Genomic DNA, 20,207 nt, shown 5'->3' on the forward strand with positions numbered 1-20,207 from the left:
CAGTTTTAAAAATAACTTGACATCTCCTGTCAGTATCATCTGCAGTAACATTTGACCCGTGTCCGAAAGCGGAAACTTGAATGGGCAAGGTGTTTGATGATACAGAGATTTTAATCATCTATTTTGGTACGACATTTTACATTTTGAAAGTGTTTATATATGGGAGAAAGCTTGCTTTTGGCACATTTTGGAGGTAGCTAGGATGGGTGATTTTCTCTCTATTTTATACATGAAGAGGCTGAGATGTATAGGTAATATGACTTTCATACATATTTTATACATGAAGAGGCTCTCTGCTTTTGGCACATTTTGGAGGTAGCTAGGATGGGTGATTTTCTCTCTATTTTATACATGAAGAGGCTGAGATGTATAGGTAATAAGACCCAGAAATAGAATCAGGCTTCCTGACTTCCTCTTCAGGACTCTCTTCTGACCTACTCCCATCTCCTCACTATTAGCTGTGTACTACTCAAAAATATTTCCTAAACTTAGAGGCTGTCAGAATATACCACGTGCCTTGAAGTGGTTGTTTTGTATCTTGACGTTTGCAGTACATGAAGAAAAGAAATTTAAAGTCTTACTAAAATATCAAGGTCCAAATAGAAGACAGGAAAAAATGAGAGTACATTAAGGTGTATTAGGCCTTGTGTGAAAAGCTGTTACAGTATTTAAACTTTAAGGAAATGAGCAAAGGTAGGAAAATTGCAATGGTTGCAGAGAACCTTTTAATTAATGTTATTTCCTTTTTTTAAAAAGAGGTAAGAAGTTTGATTATTTTAATTACCATTTTAAATATGAGCAGAGATTCTTTTAATAACTTGGTTCAGATTAATGTGGCAGAAATTGGTTGAGAAGAAACTAGATTTTTTATATATGCTGCATCTAGAGTACATAAAATAGAAAAATTAAATATTATCTTATATTTCACTGCCTCTGATATAGCAAATTAACCCCTTGCTAACAGCCATGTGGAATGAATATGGTCCATTGTCCTTGTTGTTGCCACTAAAGTTTCTTCAAATTGTTCTTTAGAGAGGTTTCTCAACCTTTGTGTTCAGGAGAAATTTTGAGAGCCAGATCTTTAGGGAACTCCTTATGGTATAATTGAGATTTAAACGCTTGAACTTGAAAAGTAGGCAAGGTTTAAGTAGAATAAGGAAGAATGTTTTTGGTTATAACATGTCCTCTCAGAACACTGAGGACAATTCCTGTTGGAAAGAAATAGGAAATAAAGTAGAGAAGGTAGGCTGGAGCTAGATTACTGAAGGCCTTAAACCACAAGTAGGAGAAACCGCTGAACAGCACTGAAGTTAGAATTTACTCCTGAGGTGAGTGAACTGTCATCCAATTATGCAATGTGACTTTCTCGCACTTCAACTCAGTGCTTTCTGTGTATGTTAGAATGTATTGTGTTTCAGTCTACATAAGCACAGATGAAATGACAGAGCGAGGACGATTTACCTGAAGGGAGGACATGTTTTCTTTTTCTTTTCTAGTCTACGCCTCTACATCTGGCCGCAGGCTACAACAGAGTGCGGATAGTACAGCTTCTTCTCCAGCATGGTGCTGATGTTCATGCAAAAGACAAAGGGTAGGTGTATCCATCTATTCCTTTTTTGTTTTTATTAAACATTTTTTTTCTTCATGTATGTTTATTCCTGAGAAAGATAGACTGCAAGTGGGAGAGGGGCAGAGAGAGGGAGACACAGAATCCAAAGCGGGCTCCAGGCTCTGAGTTGTCAGCCCAGAGCCAGACGCGGGACTTGAACCCATGAACCGTGAGATCATGCCTGAGCCAAAGTCGGACGCTTAACTGAATGAGCCACCCAGGCGCACCTCAGTTTATTTCCTTTAGTGGTCTCACCCATGGACTGTTACGCTTTGTTTTAGCTTCTGATACACTAAAGCTTTTGCTCACTGGACAAAGTCCTAAATCCATTTCTTTATAGCTTGTGTAGCACTTTAAGAATGTTTGCAACTTCAGTTTGACTTCATTTCCATGTTCTACTCATTAAAGATGCTTTCTCATAGTAATTTCCTAAATTAGTTCAATTTTATTGCAGTTCTGTTATTTGAAGTTAAATTTTGCTTTTGTCAATTATTGATTTTTCAACTCAAATTGCATTTCAGAAAGGGAGATGAAACAAATAGAAAATTCTGATAATCCAGTAATGTAGCTGTCCTGTTCATCTGGTGTGTAAGGATCATCTTTTATTAATAAACCAAAAGCATATGTTTACAATATTCTGATTTGGTTTTTATCCTGATAAAATCTTGGACATCTGAACTGAGAACATTTACAAAGGTTGAGGTGGGAATGGAGGGGAGAGGGACAGTTAAGAAAGCAGCGAAGCCCTTTATTTTATGAATAGGTGTGTTTTGGGGAACTTAGTACCGGTTTCCTATCTCGTCTTCAGAGACATAGGAATTAGGTCTGCTCCTATGTGATGGGCTAACATTTCTCATTATCCCACCTTCAGATCTAAAAGAGAATTGACCTGGGGCGCCTGGGTGGCTCAGTCGGTTAAAGCGTCCGCCGTAGGCTCAGGTCATGATCGCACGGTTCGTGAGTCCGAGCCCCGTGTCTGGCTCTGTGCTGGAAACTCAGAGCCCGGAGCCTGTTTCGGATTCTGTGTCTCCCTCTCTCTCTGCCCCTCCCCCGCTCACACTCTGTCTCTCCCTCCCTCCCTCTCTCTCTCTCTCTCTCTCAAAAATAAATAAACATTTAAAAAAATTTTTAAATAAAAAATAAAAATAAAAGAGAATTGACCTTAGTAACCAGGTAATGTAGATCCGTATTACACTCCGGTCATTGGCAGCATAAAGAAAAGAAGCCCCGGAGGGAGGAGGGTCTCTTTCACTTTGCCCCTCTCCCTGTCAGGAAACATTAGAAATGAAGAAACAACTCAGTGCCTGAGACACTTACCAGAGAGGGAATCCCATCATTTCAAATCCTCTTCTTGGTACTGTTTCTGTCTCGCCTGACATGTACCCTATGTGAATGGTGTCCCCATAGTAAGGGGCACAAATGCCTCATGCTCTCGTACATCTCTCTTCCCTTATGCTTGTCTGAAAACAGAGAAGTACACCACAAAAATGGGAGTCCTTGACTCATGCAGAATGAGAGTTGGATATGTAAGTCATAATAGTTTGGATGTTTCATTCTGATGCTGGCAGTTACCTACAGAGTGAAATAAAATGGTAGGAAGGTTTCAACTCACTCTCCATTAACATTTTTCTACAAATACTTGATCTTTAAAGCATGCAGTTCTCAATTAGCTCATGTCCTTCCTTTTACCTCAATGCTTTTCTAATTGGTGTTTTTATCATATTTAAGGATTGTGTACACAAAGCACAAGATAAATACAAAAGGTTAAACATTAGCTATGCTTTGTAGCCTCTTATTAAATATTTTTAAATGCTTTTAATATAATTATATTTGGATTTATTAGTTTTTGTCTTTTAGCACTTAGATAAATGACTATATGTTGTTTGTTTGAAATTTGAGTACATTATTGCCTTTTTTTCCATTTAGCGGACTTGTGCCTCTTCATAATGCGTGTTCATATGGACATTATGAGGTCACAGAACTGCTACTTAAGGTAAAAGATGTTTTAAAACATTGGCTACTGTTTGCTTTTTATTCCCTAACTTGTCATGAGTTTTCATGTGTTGTGGGAGCCAATAAGAGTTTTAAGAAAATAAAATGTTTTTAAAAAATACTACTGTTGCCTTAAAAATGTTAAAACATTCAACCTATTTTAAATTGTCTTTAAAAGCTGAAATGAAAGAAACTAAAATGCTTATTGGCGTTTCAAAGAGTCACAGCTGAAATTTACAATGAGATAAATGTCTTCTGAGTTTTACTAAGATCCAGTGAAATGATCGCTGACCTGAAACTGTTTTTCTCAATCCAGCATGGAGCTTGTGTCAACGCTATGGATCTCTGGCAGTTCACTCCACTCCATGAGGCTGCTTCCAAGAATCGTGTGGAAGTCTGCTCTCTGTTACTTAGCCATGGTGCTGATCCTACACTAGTCAATTGCCATGGCAAAAGTGCTGTAGATATGGCTCCAACTCCTGAGCTCCGGGAGAGATTGACTTGTATGTATTTATATCTCAGACTCAACATTGCTTGCTGTAAATTGAAATATCTCATTTTTGTTTAGTTATGAAGACTGGTGTTTTGTCCAACTTGAATAGCAACCTTCTATTCTTACACGTATGCTAGTTTGTAATCCCCCTTTCTGATCCTGCACTTTTCTTCTAAGGCTAATGAGGGTGAGTCAATCCATAGCCATTTATTGCATGCTTACTCTGTGCCAGGTCCTGCAAGCACAACAGTGTACAAACCAGGAAAAAAATTCTGAGCTCACAGAGCTTATAATTCTTGTGCTATTGAGCACTCACTATTTCCCAGGCCCTGCAAGGTTGCACAATCATGTTTGTGTTGCTTGTGTGTGTTATAGCCTAAGTACAATCATTTGCCCCAATTTATTATTATTTTTTAAGTTTTTAAAAATGTTTTGAAAGAAAGCGTGAGTGGGAGAGGGGTAGAGAGAGGGAGACACAGAATCTGAGCAGGCTCTAGGCTCTGAACTGTCAGCACAGAGCCCGACGCGGGGCGCAAACCCACCAACTGCGAGATCATGACCTGAGCCAAAGTTGGACGGTCAACCGACTGAGCCACCCAGGTGCCCCAACTTGCCCCAATTTAAATAAGATCTTTTTTAAGATTTGGTGGAAGTAATATTCTCATATATTGATATATATTACCTATATATACATATGCATGTTTTTTATCCTAACTTTAATTTTATTTTTATTTTTATTTAGAGGGAGAGAGAGACAGAGTGTGAGCAGGGGAGGGGCAGAGAGAGAGGGAGACACAGAATCTGAAGAAGGCTCCAGGCTCTGAGCTGTCAGCACAGAGCCCGACACGGGGCTCGAACTCACAAACCACAAGATCGTGACCTGTGCTTAAGTCGGATGCTTAACCGATTGAGCCACCCACACGCCACCATATGCATGTTTTTTAGATAAGCTTTTTGTCTTGGAATAGTTTTATATGTATATATATATATATATATATATATATATGTGTATATATATATATATATATATATATTTTAATTTTATTTATTTTGAGAAAGAGAACGTGCATGGGTGTGACAGAGAGAATCCCAAGCAGCCTCCGCAGTGTGAGCCCAGAGCCCATCATGGAGCTCAATCTTACAAACAAGGAGATCATGACCTGAGACAAAATTAAGAGTCGGGTGCTTAACAGACTGAGCCACCCAGGTGCCCCTGTCTTGGAATAGTTTTAGATTTACAGAAAATTTACAAAATTAGTGCATAGAGTTCTCATATACTCCATATCCAGTTTGCCCCTTTGTTAACATCTTACATTTGTATGATACATTTGCCATAGTTAATGAACTAGTGTTGATAGATTATTAACTAAAGACCATATTCTACTCAGATTTCCTTAGTTTTTACCTAAAGTCCTGCTTCTGTTCCAGGATCTCACTCAGGATATTACACTACATTTAGTTGTCCTATCAAATACTGAGATCTGTTTAATTCTGTATGTGGGCATTGCAGGTTTAAATTCAACTAGGCATCACCTACCTACCATTTAACTCATCCTATGGTTGGTATTCTCTCTCAGGATTCTAAGAATCAGGTAACTGGATTTAAATGCCTGAGAAAATCTTTAAATGATAACTTAAGAAAAAGGCAGAGTCAAAATGATGATGTCATTTAAATTTAAGCAGATTTTAAGCTGGTTTGTATTAAAACAGGAAGACTTGCAATTTTCACTTTAATTAGAAATTTAAACTTATTTTGGTCCTGGCACAGATAACATCGACTAGATTACAGTCCAGCACAAACCAGATTATAACTGGGCAGATGTCTTAGCAGTGAATCCTCGTAGAAATGCCTTTTTTCTCTCTCCCACTCATATGACCCTTGCCATATGTTATCTTGCATCATACAGTTCATTCTTCTATGAGCGTGTTCTATCTTCACGGTGAAATTTAAGTTCTCGAAAGACTTTTCGTTTCATTCTTGTCTCCTTAGCACCCGCACAGTGCCTCATTACCCAGTAAAAATGTGTTGATGGTATTTGTGTCTGGATCTCTCTATCTGCCCCCCTCACCCCAGCACAGTTCATTGTGAACACTGTCCATAGCAAGTTTATTGAATTGAATTGAGCTCAAAACTTTTTTTTAATCTTTTGTTGTTGTTGTTTTTTAATTTCCTTCTTTTAGTTTATACCCTGGGCTCAGCTTTATCCTCCATGTCACCTTTGACTTATTTTTCCTTTCAAGCATTTTTCCCATTGTGAATATTATTATGAGTTTTTATAGTGTCTTTCACTATCTGATTCCATTGTACACATTATGACTTAACAGAAATTTATACAGTTTTATAAAAGAAGTTCCCTGATTAGAGTACTTTTCAACCTGCTCAGTATTTCTTTTACTTTATTAAATAAGATTCCGCCAAGGAATTATCTGAAGAAAAGGATTTAACAAAGTTGGAACTTCTCTGTGATTTTCATCATCATGCCCGCTGCCTTACTCTAGACATTCACAATTAACAGAGTTCTTCTTCTTCTTTTTTTTTTTTTTTTTTTTTTTTAATGTTTGGGTTTTTTTGAGAGGGAGAGAGGGAGAGTGCAAGCAGGGAAGGGGCATAGAGGGAAGGAGACACGGCATATGAAGCAGGCTTCAGGCTCTGAGTTGTTAGCACGGAGCCCGAAGTGGGGCTCGAACCCACGAACCATGAGATCATGACCTGAGCCGAAGTCAGACGCTTAACTGACTGAGCCACCAGGCACTCCTAACAGAGTTCTTCTTAAGAAAAGTATACAAGGGGCACCAGGGTGGCTCAGTCGGTTAAGCTTCTGACTTTGGCTCAGGTCATGATCTCTCAGTTCCTGAGTTGATGCCCTGCTTGGGGCTCTCTGCTGTTAGCACAGAGCCTGCTTCAGATTTTCTGTCCCGCTCTGTCTCTGCCCCTCCCCCATACTTTCTCTCTCTCTCTCTCTCTTTTTTTCTCTCTCAAAAATATTAAAAATTTTTTTAATTATATAATTATATAAGAAACAAACAAGATTTTTATCCTACCCATGGTTATAGCATTTTCATTTCACACTTTTTTTTCTGCTCTTCTCTCTCTTTTTTTACTGTTTCCATGAAGCGAAATGAGCAAGGTAGTTTGGATTCTGCATATATTAAAGCTGAAAATACCTAACGTAGCTTTCATTCTTGTTTCAAAATGATTTTGAAGAGGAACTTAGGGCACCTGGGTGACTTAGTTGGTTAAGTGTCCGACTCTTGATTTTAGCTCAGGTCATGATCTCATGGTTTGTGAGTTCAAGCCCTGCATCAGGCTCTGTACTGGCTGTGTAGAGCCAACTTGGGATTCTTTCTCTCTGCCCGCCACTCTCTCTCTCTCTGAAATAAACTTAAAAAAAAAAAAAAAAAGAAAAGAAACTTTTATGGCATCTTATAAGTATTAAGTTTTCAAGGTAAGTTTGAGTATAATTTACAATTTTATTGCCTTCTTTTTGCTACTTAAGTACTTCCTTGAGGTTTTAAAAACAAATCTTTATGTAACCTTTGCATTTGGAGGGATCATTGTATTGTTGATAGATTTTTCCATTCTCTGTTTTTTTTAATCTTGAGTATACTATATTTTAAATTTGAAAGCCAATTTGGGCAGACGTCTTTACTTTTTCCTAAAGAGCAAAGATAAGGAATATTTTATTTCTTGTTATTTGGGAAAATATGTCTAATTGCATTGTTGCATACATCCTAATTTCGTAATTTCCTTAGTATTCTAGTCCTATTACTTATGTTTTTCATAAATTTACCCTTATTTTTTTTTCTGAGTCACCTATCCTGAACTCAAAAGAGTAATTGAAAAAGTAGAATTCCTTATATCATTTTGATAGTCATAGAGCATTTGTCATTAGAGAAACAGCCAGTATGATTTGAATTCCATTTAAATTTCCCCAGACTGATGGCCAAAGCAAAACCATACTTTCTGTTTGAAATCCGTTCTCAACACATCACCTTCCTTTGCAGTCGGCAGGATCCTGCTCCTTACATATGGCAGTTTGTAATTCTTCTGCTTAATTTAGCCCTAATTTTATCATTAACATGAAAATCTATAATTTTGTGTTTTGAAAACACTGGTTTACTTTTACTTCATTTGACCTTAACTTTGAGTTTCTGAAGTTTCAAAGTCCTATACTTTGAGGAATTTAGCAGTGATAAGGTACCACTAAACAAGAAGTTTCATAAAAATGGTTTTTCCCCTGCACCTGCCATGACTTATTTTATAAATATTCACCATTCATGCAACAAATTGAATACGTAATATACCATATACAAGCAGTGTGCTAAGTGATAGGACTCCCGTAGCAAATAAGATCATGTGATCTGTCCTGTGACGTAAGGCTAATGCAAATGCAGGGGGCTTCATAAGAAGGAATCCTAGGCCAATAATGGAAAACATCAGGTAGGCCTAACCAGAGTATCTAAACTGAGGCCTTGAACGATGATAGTAGTTCTCTTTTTTCTTTTTTAAGTTTTTATTTAAATTCCAGTTAGTTAACATATAGTAAAATCTTAGTTTCAGTAGTAGAATTTTGTGATTCATCACAGTAATAGGAGTTATTAAGGCACATATGTTTCCATGTGTGTCTTTCTCTGTCTTTTGAGGGACAGAGGGGAGTGAGATAGGGAACTCAGGAGAGGAGAGAGGAAAAGAAAGGAATTTAGTAGCAGGCAGGTGCAAAGGCTATGTGGGCTGGCCGGGGATTGCTATGTAATATATTAGCTTACACATCATTTGCATCTTTTTAGAAGAATTTCCAGCTTTTTGTCATATCAAAATACAAACCAAAACTGTAAAATAGAAAATATGACTCTAAGTTTTTAATTAGAATATTGGATTTTTATTTATGCAGTTAATTAAGAAATCACTTTTGAAGAAATCTCTTACTTGCTTATATAAATCTCTTATACAAATAATAAAATACTATTTGTTCTTCGAAAAATTATCAGACTCTTGGCACTTCCCCTATAATTCAGTTCTTCCCTTTTCAGTGCTAAAACTATTAATATTTTGGCAAATATTTCTCTAAGTGCTTTTTTTGTACCATTTCTTATATTTGGTTGTGGTGGCAATGGCAGTAGTAACAATACAAAAAACCTGGGTCAACCTGTCATACCTCTTTTGCTACTTGATTTTTTCATTTAATTATGTATATTTTCATGATAGTGTGTGCAGACCTCCTTTTTTTTTTAAGAACTATAAAGTACCAGTGTATATATGTTTAGAACTGGCTTCCATTTGGTAGATGTTTTTGGTTGCTTGTTTTAAAACTTAGCGGGGGTAAATGTGTTTGTATGTGTGCATCTCTGTGGACTCTGAGTATAAAATCGTGTTATTTCAGAGCATACATTTTTCAAAATTCTTCATTAACTGCACATCCTCTGTGCCTTTATCATCCTAGCATCATGTTACTGCTATTGATAAAATAGAGTAATATGTAAAATTAGTATTTTTCTTATTTGTAATCATGCTAATGATTTTTACAGATCTTAAATCTTTTATGTCAACCTTTATTTCATTGACAGATGAATTTAAAGGTCATTCTCTACTGCAAGCAGCCAGAGAAGCAGACCTAGCCAAAGTTAAAAAAACACTTGCTTTGGAAATCATTAATTTCAAACAACCACAGTCTCATGAAACTGCCCTGGTAAGATTTCATTGTTAATCCATTCCTTAGGTCTGTAATAGAAGCACAATGTACGATTTTCATTTCAGAACCCTTAAGTAACTTTCGTATCAGAAATGCCAGAAATTTCCATTTTAATGTTGGTTGCATTGATTTTTAATTTGGTTCAGGAGATGATTGCTTTCATGCATGAGAGAATAGATGTTTGCTCACCCTTGATTTGGGAATTATTTTTACCTTTGTCCTTACCCAACTGTATTCTAACAAGTCTACTTTTGTGGCCAATTCTTTCATAAAATACAAGATGTGATTTTCTCTATAGAATCTTTTTCTTATGGTTGCTAGGTAAAGACTGTTTGTCTTCTGTAGAATATTAAAAGTATTTTCAGAGATACTTGCATTATCCTTTGGAGCAGTTATCCAAAGAATTACTACATTCATTATAGAAAAATACGAAGATTATGAATTTGTTGTTCCAGACCGTACACATTGTTTTTTAAACAGTTCATGTTTTTTCTTCTAACGTACTTTTAGAAAGATTAGCTGATTTTTCTTATCATTGGTCACATTAAATTTCAGGTGTAGGGCCGGTAAAATTATTCCTGAGTTCAGAATTGAAGCGTGTGTGATGCCTATATCACAGACCTCTAAATACGCTTCAGTTAAAATTTCCGCACATATCCGGCGCAAAAAAGTCAACCTGTAGTCAATACCTGCCGAAAACGACACTAAAAGAGTCATCAAACTGAAATGGGCCAGCTGTATGTACACTTAAGTACGTGCCTGTCAAACTGGTGTTCAGATATACTGACGTTATACAGCGTTATGCCGGGAGACACCCAAAGCAACAGAATAATCCTGACCTGCTTTTTGGGAGTGTTCATTTTATTCATTAGTAAGTAGGTTTTAACTCTTAAAATTTTATTTTTTTTAATGTTTCTTTTGAGAGAGAGAAAGTCGAGGACAGGGAGAGAGAATCCCAAAGCGGGCTTGCCACTGTCAGCACAGAGCCCAACACGGGGCTTGATCTCACAAACCATGAGATCGGGACCCGAGCCGAAATCAAGAGTCAGACACTTAACACACTGAGCCACCCAGGTGCCCCTACTCATAAAATTTGAATATAAAACATTAATATAAAACAAAGTTGAATACAAAAATCATATAAATACAGGATAAAACATTAAACCTCTGAGAATACTTCTACTAAGCTCCTTCAAGTCTGTTACCTCTTGCCTATCCCTGGGCGTATAGGCTTATATAGTGCCAGGAGTGGCTCTGGGGAAGATTTTGAGAACTATTTATTTATGTAGCTGACAACCCAATGAAGGATTGAACAACTGAGGTATAGATGTTTGTACCTTTGGAGACGCAGTATTCTGTTACCTTCAAACAAGCATCGGCCAAAGGAAGAGAAACAGTCTTTCTTAATGCTTAACTAAGATAATTTTATCTTGTTTTAAAGGCCTGTGTCTTGCACTTCCAAGGTGTTTAGGGAGAATTTGATCATCTCCATAACATAAAATATGTAAACGTTTTTTGACATAACAGTGTTCTAAAGAGTCAGCAGATGCTACTTAATTCAGAATTCTCCTTTTAAATAGAAGTTTATTAACTTAGTTTTGTTTACTTTACAGCACTGTGCTGTGGCCTCCCTGCATCCCAAACGAAAACAAGTGACAGAACTATTACTTAGAAAAGGAGCAAATGTTAATGAAAAAAATAAAGAGTAAGTGCAATCGCAGAAGGAGGTGTTCGGCTCTTAAAGGGGAAATGCAACAAAAGTTAGGACATTACATTCTCCTTCTCTCCTCTCCGTAGTTTCATGACTCCCTTGCATGTTGCAGCAGAAAGAGCTCACAATGATGTCATGGAAGTTCTACATAAGCATGGAGCAAAGGTAAGACACGCATCAGAAATAAAATCCCATATTTGGAGTTGAGTAGCAAGCTGCTTTTAAGACTATTACTATTCTCTCTGATTTTCTGGGAGAAATTAATTTGGTAAAAGACTCTTACCGTGTATTTGAAGTCATCTGTTCTCTTGTCAAGCTAATTTAAGTGCTGTTACTAATAAAAATAATGAGCTGTGTCTTATTTCCTTTAATGTCATTCTTCCGTAAAGCAATAAAATGTAGCTCTGATCTTATCATTTGAAACACATTTAACTTTGCATTGTTTTACATTAATACTGGAATTGATATATTTTGATAGTCAACATCATTGATGGTTTATCAGAGAATAATTTATGTAAATGATAGTCAAAATATTGCTACTTACTCTAAAGAATATTTTTATTCCTTCAAACTGGTAATGATAATAATTTTCTCAAGTGACTGAAAAAATAAGAAATTTGGGGGTAACCATTTCTGTTGACATTGTCTGAAACTATGAATTGCTTGAGGGAGGAAGGAAGCAAACTGGTTGTTTTTCAGAGGTAACTTGAATATGCATACTTTTAAATCCTCAAAAGTACATATATTTTTAAAGCAGAAGTCTCCAAAGTAGACACTTTATGGAATATACAAGATGAGCCATTGAGAATAGGAAAAATACTAGAATTTTAATTTTTTTTAATCGTAATTTCTTATTTATGAATAAAGAAGTTAAGATCTACTAGTATTTAATACAAAGATTGATGCTGGCTCCCTCTATGTGTCTGTGTGTCAGCCTGTCTGAGTCGGTTCAAGGTGGTTCCTCTGAGGAGAATGGGAGGCTCAGTAGGGAGGGGTTGTCACTGACAGACTTACTCATCTGTTCACTTCCAGCATGTTGTGACATATTGCACTTTACACATGTCCACACGAGTATTCACGGATACTATCCTAAACGGTAGATCCTTCATAAGTAACATTGTTGGTAATCCGAGGGAATGACAATTTGATGCATAAAGAGGTTGTCTGGCTATTTCATGAATTAGTATTTTCAAGAATATTGATCTTAGTTCTCGTGCTTTTTTTTTTTTAATGAAAATAAGAGGGTTCAAAATTTGTTGTCATCTATGATGACAAATGACTACTTGCATGTAGATATTTTTTACTTGGATGTAGATACTTTAAGAAAGAAACATACTCGGGCCCTTAAAGGCAAGTATTACATATTTTAGAGTAAATGGGAAAGTGACTGCATTTTTAAAGAAACTTCAAAAAATGAAGGGGACGTTTTGAGAATAGATTTTTGGAAAATGTCCACTGTTTTGTGATTTTGTTGCCAAAAAATGATGTAAATGTATCACCCAACTGTTATATCTACATGTAATTTAAAAACTGGAAAACAATTTTCCAGCCTGTTTTAAAGTCTTTCTTAATTTGTGTTTAGGTGGTTTTTGAACCTATTAGAAAACATCAAGAAGGATGGAATTTTACTAGCAGAGTTTCAATTAAAACCTTAGCATGATTAAGTAAATTACATTAAAAATAAGCATCGTGGGGCACTTGGGTGGCTCAGTCAGTTAAGTATCTGATTCTTGGTTTTTGGCTTAGGTCAAGATGTCACAGTTCATGAGTTCAAGGCCCACATCAGGCTTCATACCAACAATGCAGAGCCTGCTTCAGATTCTCTCTCTCCCTCTCTCTCTCTCTCTCTCTCTCTCTCTCTCTGCGCCCCTCCCTTGCTCACTCTCTCTGCCTATCAAAATAAATAAACTTCCAAAAATGTTTAAAAAATAAGCATTGTGATTTAGTAGGCATTGCTAACAGTGAGTGTACTTTTTCCAGTGGCTCTAACTTGTTTCTCTCCCGTCTTTTGAGCTAATATGGTCCATGGGACCAGCTATTGAAAATGAACTTAGAATCAGATCCTCAAATCTACATTGCAATTTTCATAAGATTTTTTAAGGTTTTTTAGTTGAGCCCAAAGGTATTTTGTACATTAGTATAAAATGTTTTCATTTTTAATTGTGTCATCTCTTTCCCATCCTTTGTAATTTCTTTTTATATAGGTTTTATATGTTTCTCTCATATATTAGTATAGCACTGTTTCTTAAGGTTACAGATGAACACATATGTATATTGAGAGGTTTCTCAAAACATTTTTTTATTCATAAGGTTCCCAGTCCAAAAATTTAGATATCCTTGCTTTAAAAGGACAATTGGTATTTTTATCTAAAAAAGTCAGGATGACCTAGAATGAGAGGGAACAGCACTCTACCAATTTATTACCTATTCTGAGGGTACAACTCCTGCATTGTTATATAAATAATGTCTTGTTGCTCCATCAAGCAGAAAATACTAAGCTAAGTGAACTCTCTGCTATACTTAAGAGCATTTTTGTTTACCACTGACCCATTTTTAAAAACAGTTTATGGCATTTATAACGTTCTTGAAAACCCGTGAACAATGCCCTTCCTTTTTGAAAAATATCTATTTGTTTTCTCCCATGAGTCATTTTATTTCATGGCGTTTCAGTGAAAAACAGCACGCGTTTCTAAGCTCTCCCAGTCAGCACTGCTCTAGCTCTGTGGTTCTCAACCTTACTCTGCTCCTCATCTTCACGGGATATCCTCATCGATAACGTCTCAATTCATCAGTGGGGTATGCGCAGTTTTAAACACTCTGTCGGTGATACAGAAGGACTTTTAGACTAGTTTACCCTCCCTAGTCCTTCCACTATAGTTCATCCAAATCCAGAACTCCTGCTATTTAGGCCCTTTAAATGGAAAATAAATCCTACTGAATCAGGGTTCTGAACCAATAAATAGTAGTTGCCATCCTCCGCACTCAATTATTCCCTGGTTCCAACTCAGGCTGATGTCCCTCAGGGTTGGCTTATTTGGTGACTAATGTGTTGATAAAAACTCACTTAGCTACTTTTGGGCCCCATTGTTTGCTTGCTTAGTGTTCTTTCTGGAGAACTCACGGTTTCAATTTGATTTTTGGACAACTAATGCTTTCCATTTGATTCTAAAAACACCTTCTGATCAAGCAGCACCACCCTTGGATTAGGATTCAACCCTTACACTGTTTCCACCATCCTGCCTCCTTCCCTCCTCATGTCAAGTTCCCAGGCTAAGGCTAATAAGTCAGAAAAGGCAGAGAATTGGATAGGGAGATCTAATACCATGAACTAATCTGTCTTACTTTGACAGATAGAGCTTAGTAATCTTTACATAAGCCAAAACATTCTTTTGCTCAAAGCTTGATGATAAAGCTCAGGTTCACTATGCATGTTAAACTAAACATACTGGGAATGTAACAGACAAGCATACTTTTCACTGTACAGTCCCCCACTTTCTAGTCCTGTGAACTTGGAATTAATTTTCTGGAACCGTAATTCACCCATAAGTGATTATGTGTGTATTGATACCTGTGTGTATATGTGTGTAAAAATTAAATGAGCTTATGTATATATAAGTATGTAGTATAATACCTGACATACAAGCAATACTTTAATTACTTGTAAATATGAGCACTGTATTTTTCCATATTTGTCTTTTCAGACATATTACATATTTCCCTTAATCACCTAAATTTTTATGTAAGATTTATATATCGGTTCCTTTATAATTTGTTTTGATCCATTAACGCAAGAAATACTGAGATGCAAAATGATTAAGGCCGTATGCTAGATACTGTGGAAAGTAGCAATTTGAAGTTTATGCAGTTACCAAACTTGAAGCTAATCCTAAATCCAATTTAATGGCATGAGTAATGAAGGAAGAGAAAGATGAAAGTAACTTATGAAGAAATAGTTATATACGTGGAAATGAATCGGGCATGAGAACAGACTTAGAGAAGGGTGGTACAATTCAGGGAAGTGAGGAAGCTAGAGAGAAATACTGGTTTCCTATGCCTTGATAATTTTGTACTTAGAGTTGATATGACATAGGGAGGGACATTTAGTATCACTAGCAGTTGGAAATAATTGCACTAGAGTGTGAAAGACAGTCTAGGTGGGGTTAGAAAGGTCTTTTGGAAAGCCATGAACATAGTGATCGTGCATTCCAAGGTAGAGAAAGTATAGAGAGATGCGTTGAGAATTTAGGAAAGGACCGTTGCAAATTACCATGTTTGAAGGGCAGCAATGGGAAGAGAAAACTGAAAGATCCATCACAGGGTCTACTGAGTACAGTAGGAGTATGAAGAAGTAACAGGTGCTACAAAGAGAAATCAAGGTAGGCAATGCCATTTAACTTGACAACTTTTATATAAAGGCTTTGGCAGCTTTTGAAGGAGGTGTTCCAAAGATACAGGGGCAGAGAATTATATTCAGAGTCTTGGCAATAAGCGGCATACTCAAAGTGGGTAATTTGAGGAAAGTTTAATAAAAGAATTATATACAAAGGTGGGCATGGTTTAGGGATATGAGCAAGGGATAGCAGCAAATGGGGAGACATTATCGTCCCTGGGCCCAAAGGGGCAAAGAAGCAAAAGAAGGTAGCTATTTGGAGAAGGTCTCCTGACACCACCTGCAGCCTTTGATAAGGGGTATATCTGACCCCTACCCCTCACACCCCTGCTCCCCACCAGTCTCTTGCCATTCCCTCCCATTGTCCAAGTGTAACAACTTAAAGACCAAAAGAACCCATTGATATGATCCATATTAAGTAAGTTTCCCAGGACATCAAGCAGGACATCGAGCAGGGTGGAGGATAGGTAGGAATCTGGAGGGGCAAGCAGGCAGTAGTCAGAAAAAGGATAGGAAACAGATGGCTTATAAAGAAAGGAGAGTTATAAGAAAATGGGGGTATTAGCCAACTCATTTGAAAAATCAACTTTTATAGTGGAGTAAATTTCTATTTCTAAAAAAAGTCAAGTATCTCTACCAATCCCCTGCTTTGCGAGATTGCTATAAAGCCTAAATGGGAGAGACATGAGGATTTTATCCTTCATGTGGCAGTTTTTTCTTTATTGTTGTTAGCCTACCCTGACATTCTATTGCTACTGCTGTGTCTGCTATCATTATTAAGTAGAACTTAAGTCCCAACTGCATATGGTATTATTAATACCTAAAAATGAAAGGTTTAATTCAAAAGTGTTTTTTTTCATATAGAAAAGCACTTGCTATTCTGTCATTACTTGAGCATCTGTTAAATGTGTGGAACACGGAGAAATTTGATTGTTCATTTGTCTTAATTTGACAGATTTATTTATATTGTATGTAAGAAGAAATTGTGTCAATAGTAATTGGCATTAAGTGGGCTTATTTCTCACATTGAGAAGTGATGAAGAGTCTTTGCTCATTTTGGGGAAATGTGTTATCTCATTATAAGGATCTGATTAATGCTCTTCAAGAGGTGGGTTGATAAGCAGTTTCTGTTAGCCCAAAGATGTTAAAATGCTTTCAAAGCTATAGATGTAAAGTATCTCTAATCGTTCAGTTATCTGCCGTTTGAGCATATCAGCACAAAGAGCAAAAGGCCCAGTGTCTCAGAAACATTTTAGTTACCAGTAACAGATCAATTGAATCTAGAGTAAGCACAAATGGAAATCTGTTTTATACTTATATAAATGTATGCTTATTACTTTTCTGAGATTACCCATATTGTTATCCCATAGAAATAATCTACAGGAATTGTAGCTGAGATTTACAGAAGACTAGAACAAGGAATGTGGAAACTATTGAGTACCTCGACTGCATTCTCTATCTGTGTGTGTGTGTGTGTGTGTGTGTGTGTGTGTGTGTGTGTGTGTGTGTGTGTGTGTGTGTGTCTGTCTGTCTCTCTCTCTCTCTGGTCGCTTGGGTTTCTTTTCTGTGTTTGTCTTAGTTCATCTGCTTCATTCTTTTATAATAGACTACATTTTTCTGTTTTACTTCTCTATGGCTTAAATATGGACTTGGTAGCCCCTGTTGTATGAGTCTTTGTCTTAAAAATATAACACCTGCAGCTACAGTCTCTTCTGAGTCTCAGGGAGGAGAAAGGGAGAATCTGAATGAGATCGCAGTTTGTTCCACACGGCCATCGGATTGGCTCCCACTCGTCCAATCAGCTCTGCTCAGGGGGTCGTTTCTCACACAGGGCATGTGACAACGTGAGTGCCCTTTTAATAAAGCAAAGCAAACACATACCATTATAATATATCTCTTTTGTTTCTTTTAAAATTCCACATGAATTTTGAAGGTTTGCAAATAATAATACACTCGAGTTCAGCTAGTAAATGTTGAAGGATTAAAAACCCTTTAAAGTAAAATATTGATTGCTGTATCAGAATTTGAGTTAAGAATTAAATTGTGGTCATTTTGTCTATTTCATTCCTCACAGGAGAGGCTTTAATTATGTCCATCCTCCTTATAACAGTGCTCTGTAAATATCTGTAAAACTTTAAAATCAAATTAAATTATACTCTTACTACAGATAAAGTAAGTTAATTATTTTCAATATTTTACAATTCTGTCAACACTGACATTTAACTTCTTTTTTTCAAATTTCTAGGGAAAGAAGAATATATATTTTTTGGTTAGAGAATATCTTAAGAGTCTGATGTTCATGTAGTATACACACTAGTATGATGAAAACAGTATTCTTTATCATCAGAATTTACTAATTTATTGTTCTTGTGAACCATTTACTTACCAACCATTTTTGAACATCCAGCTTGTACCAAGCATTGCACTTGTTACTGTGGGGTATATATGAAGTTTGGATTTGATCAAGAGTCTTCTCTGAAGGGACTTAAAATCTAGTAATAGTCTTATCTACTATAGTCAGCACCAATATCTGTCATACACATTGGAAAGTGATATATAAGAGAAGTATGGGTAGATTGCTATTCAGAGAATGGTTACTTCCATTGGCGGTAACAGGCTGGGGGAGAGATTGGAGAAATTTCATGAAGAAAGTAGGATTTCAGCTAGGAATGTCTAGGGATTAGATATATAGAAATTGGCAAAATACAAATAATATTTCAAGTAATGACTCAAGCAGGAAAGCAGTTAGTCAGGAGTTATAATTAGTGAGCCCCAGGGGTACTGAAAAGGAGAATAATGAAAATCTTGAAAATATACATCGGAGCAGGGTCTGGTAGTTTCGATGGGAGAGTTTTGATTTTGTTCTCATAATACTGAGAGAGCCATTGGGAAGTTTTGAACAGGTAGGTGGCCTGCACAGAATCCTGCTTCAGGAAGGTAGATACTTCCTAGAAGCCTACTTTCTCCTATAAGGCCAATTACAGAAATGTAGACTATGTTATAATATGCCTGCCACCTGTTCCCTAGGTTATAGTCTGTCTACCAGGACATAGACCTATTTCAGATCCCTATCTTTTGCTCCTTTCTTGCAGATGTATTAATGCCTTTGTTTTAACTCTTCACTTTCACTTTCAGAGTGTCCTGATTGGGGAGAAAGTACATTGTCATTCTAGCTAAAGGAATACAGAGACTGTTTTCAGTGCTCAGGTTACTTGAAACCCAGTTTAGATTGAGATATACATACCCACGTTCAGCAGCTAAAGTAGAATTATAATGTGAGTTAACAATAAATGCTTAATTACAGCAACATCCCAGAACAGTTCATGATTAATTACCAAATAAGTGATGTGGACAATAACAGCTTTAAGTTTAGGCGAGAGATTAACTCAGTCTTGAGGTTAGCACTTTGAGACTAGGCTATTCACACGGATTCGAATATTGAGAGGTTCCCCTCAGCTATTTCCTTATAGTTGGTTTGGGGTTTCCAGGATTGTTTTGGCATATTTGAAGCATACTTTTTTTTTAATGATTTTTTTTAAGTTTTATTTTCATTTATTTTGAGAGAGACAGAGATAGTGTGAGCAGGGGAGGAGCAGAGAGAGAGAGAGTATCCCAAGCAGGCTCCACTGTCAGCACAGAGCCCAACACGGGTGTTGAACTCACAAAATCGTGAGATCATGACCTGAGCCAAAACCGAGAGTCAGACACTTAACCAACTGAGCCACCCAGGCGACCCTGAATCATAGTCTTACGTCCTACAGGACATAAGACATAAGACATATATTTCAGGCCAGATGCCATTGTGATTTTGTATCATGTATCTAATTACCCTCTATAGGAAAATCATTAATTACTACTCAGAAATAGAAAAAAAATGCATACCTCAGGTTTCTCTCTCTAGATACAAGGGAAAAGGGGGGAATATATTTTATCTCTAAAACTGCCAGATATGTTTTTTTCTCAAGCCAAGTCCTAACCACACATTACCACACATTGTATGTAGCATTTTTCTTATTTGAGTCAGTGTCTGTACTTCAGTGAAAATAATCTCCTTGGTGCTGAATGATAAGCATCTTTGATGGCATCTTATATCATATCCTCATGGTGGAGATTGTGATGAAAACAGGACTGGCTCTAAAGAAGACTTGGTCACAAAAACTGATGCAACACTCCCTGAATTCTTCCAGAAATATGTATGTTGGTGGTTTCAAATTATATGTATACACACACACACACACACACACACACAGGTTTTATCTCTTTAAAATATGAATAATAAGTTAATGGTGGTATATATATAAAGTCTGTCAAATATATCATTT

At 36.6% G+C, this 20,207-nt stretch overlaps 1 protein-coding gene across 2 annotated transcripts in view; it reads left to right on the top strand.

Moving 5' to 3' along the window:
• TNKS (tankyrase) overlaps nucleotides 1–20,207 on the top strand; it is a 219,208-nt gene that overhangs the window by 135,021 nt on the left and 63,980 nt on the right. For both annotated transcript variants that reach the window (XM_045455749.1, XM_045455754.1), the window contains exons 6-11: nucleotides 1,497–1,591; nucleotides 3,536–3,602; nucleotides 3,918–4,104; nucleotides 9,660–9,781; nucleotides 11,398–11,489; nucleotides 11,582–11,660. In XM_045455749.1, coding sequence (XP_045311705.1) covers nucleotides 1,497–1,591; nucleotides 3,536–3,602; nucleotides 3,918–4,104; nucleotides 9,660–9,781; nucleotides 11,398–11,489; nucleotides 11,582–11,660 — 642 coding nt within the window. The remainder of the gene's footprint in view (nucleotides 1–1,496; nucleotides 1,592–3,535; nucleotides 3,603–3,917; nucleotides 4,105–9,659; nucleotides 9,782–11,397; nucleotides 11,490–11,581; nucleotides 11,661–20,207) is intronic.

This window comes from Leopardus geoffroyi, chromosome B1, assembly GCF_018350155.1.
Source record: "Leopardus geoffroyi isolate Oge1 chromosome B1, O.geoffroyi_Oge1_pat1.0, whole genome shotgun sequence".
In the NCBI taxonomy this organism is placed as follows: Eukaryota; Metazoa; Chordata; class Mammalia; order Carnivora; family Felidae; genus Leopardus; species Leopardus geoffroyi.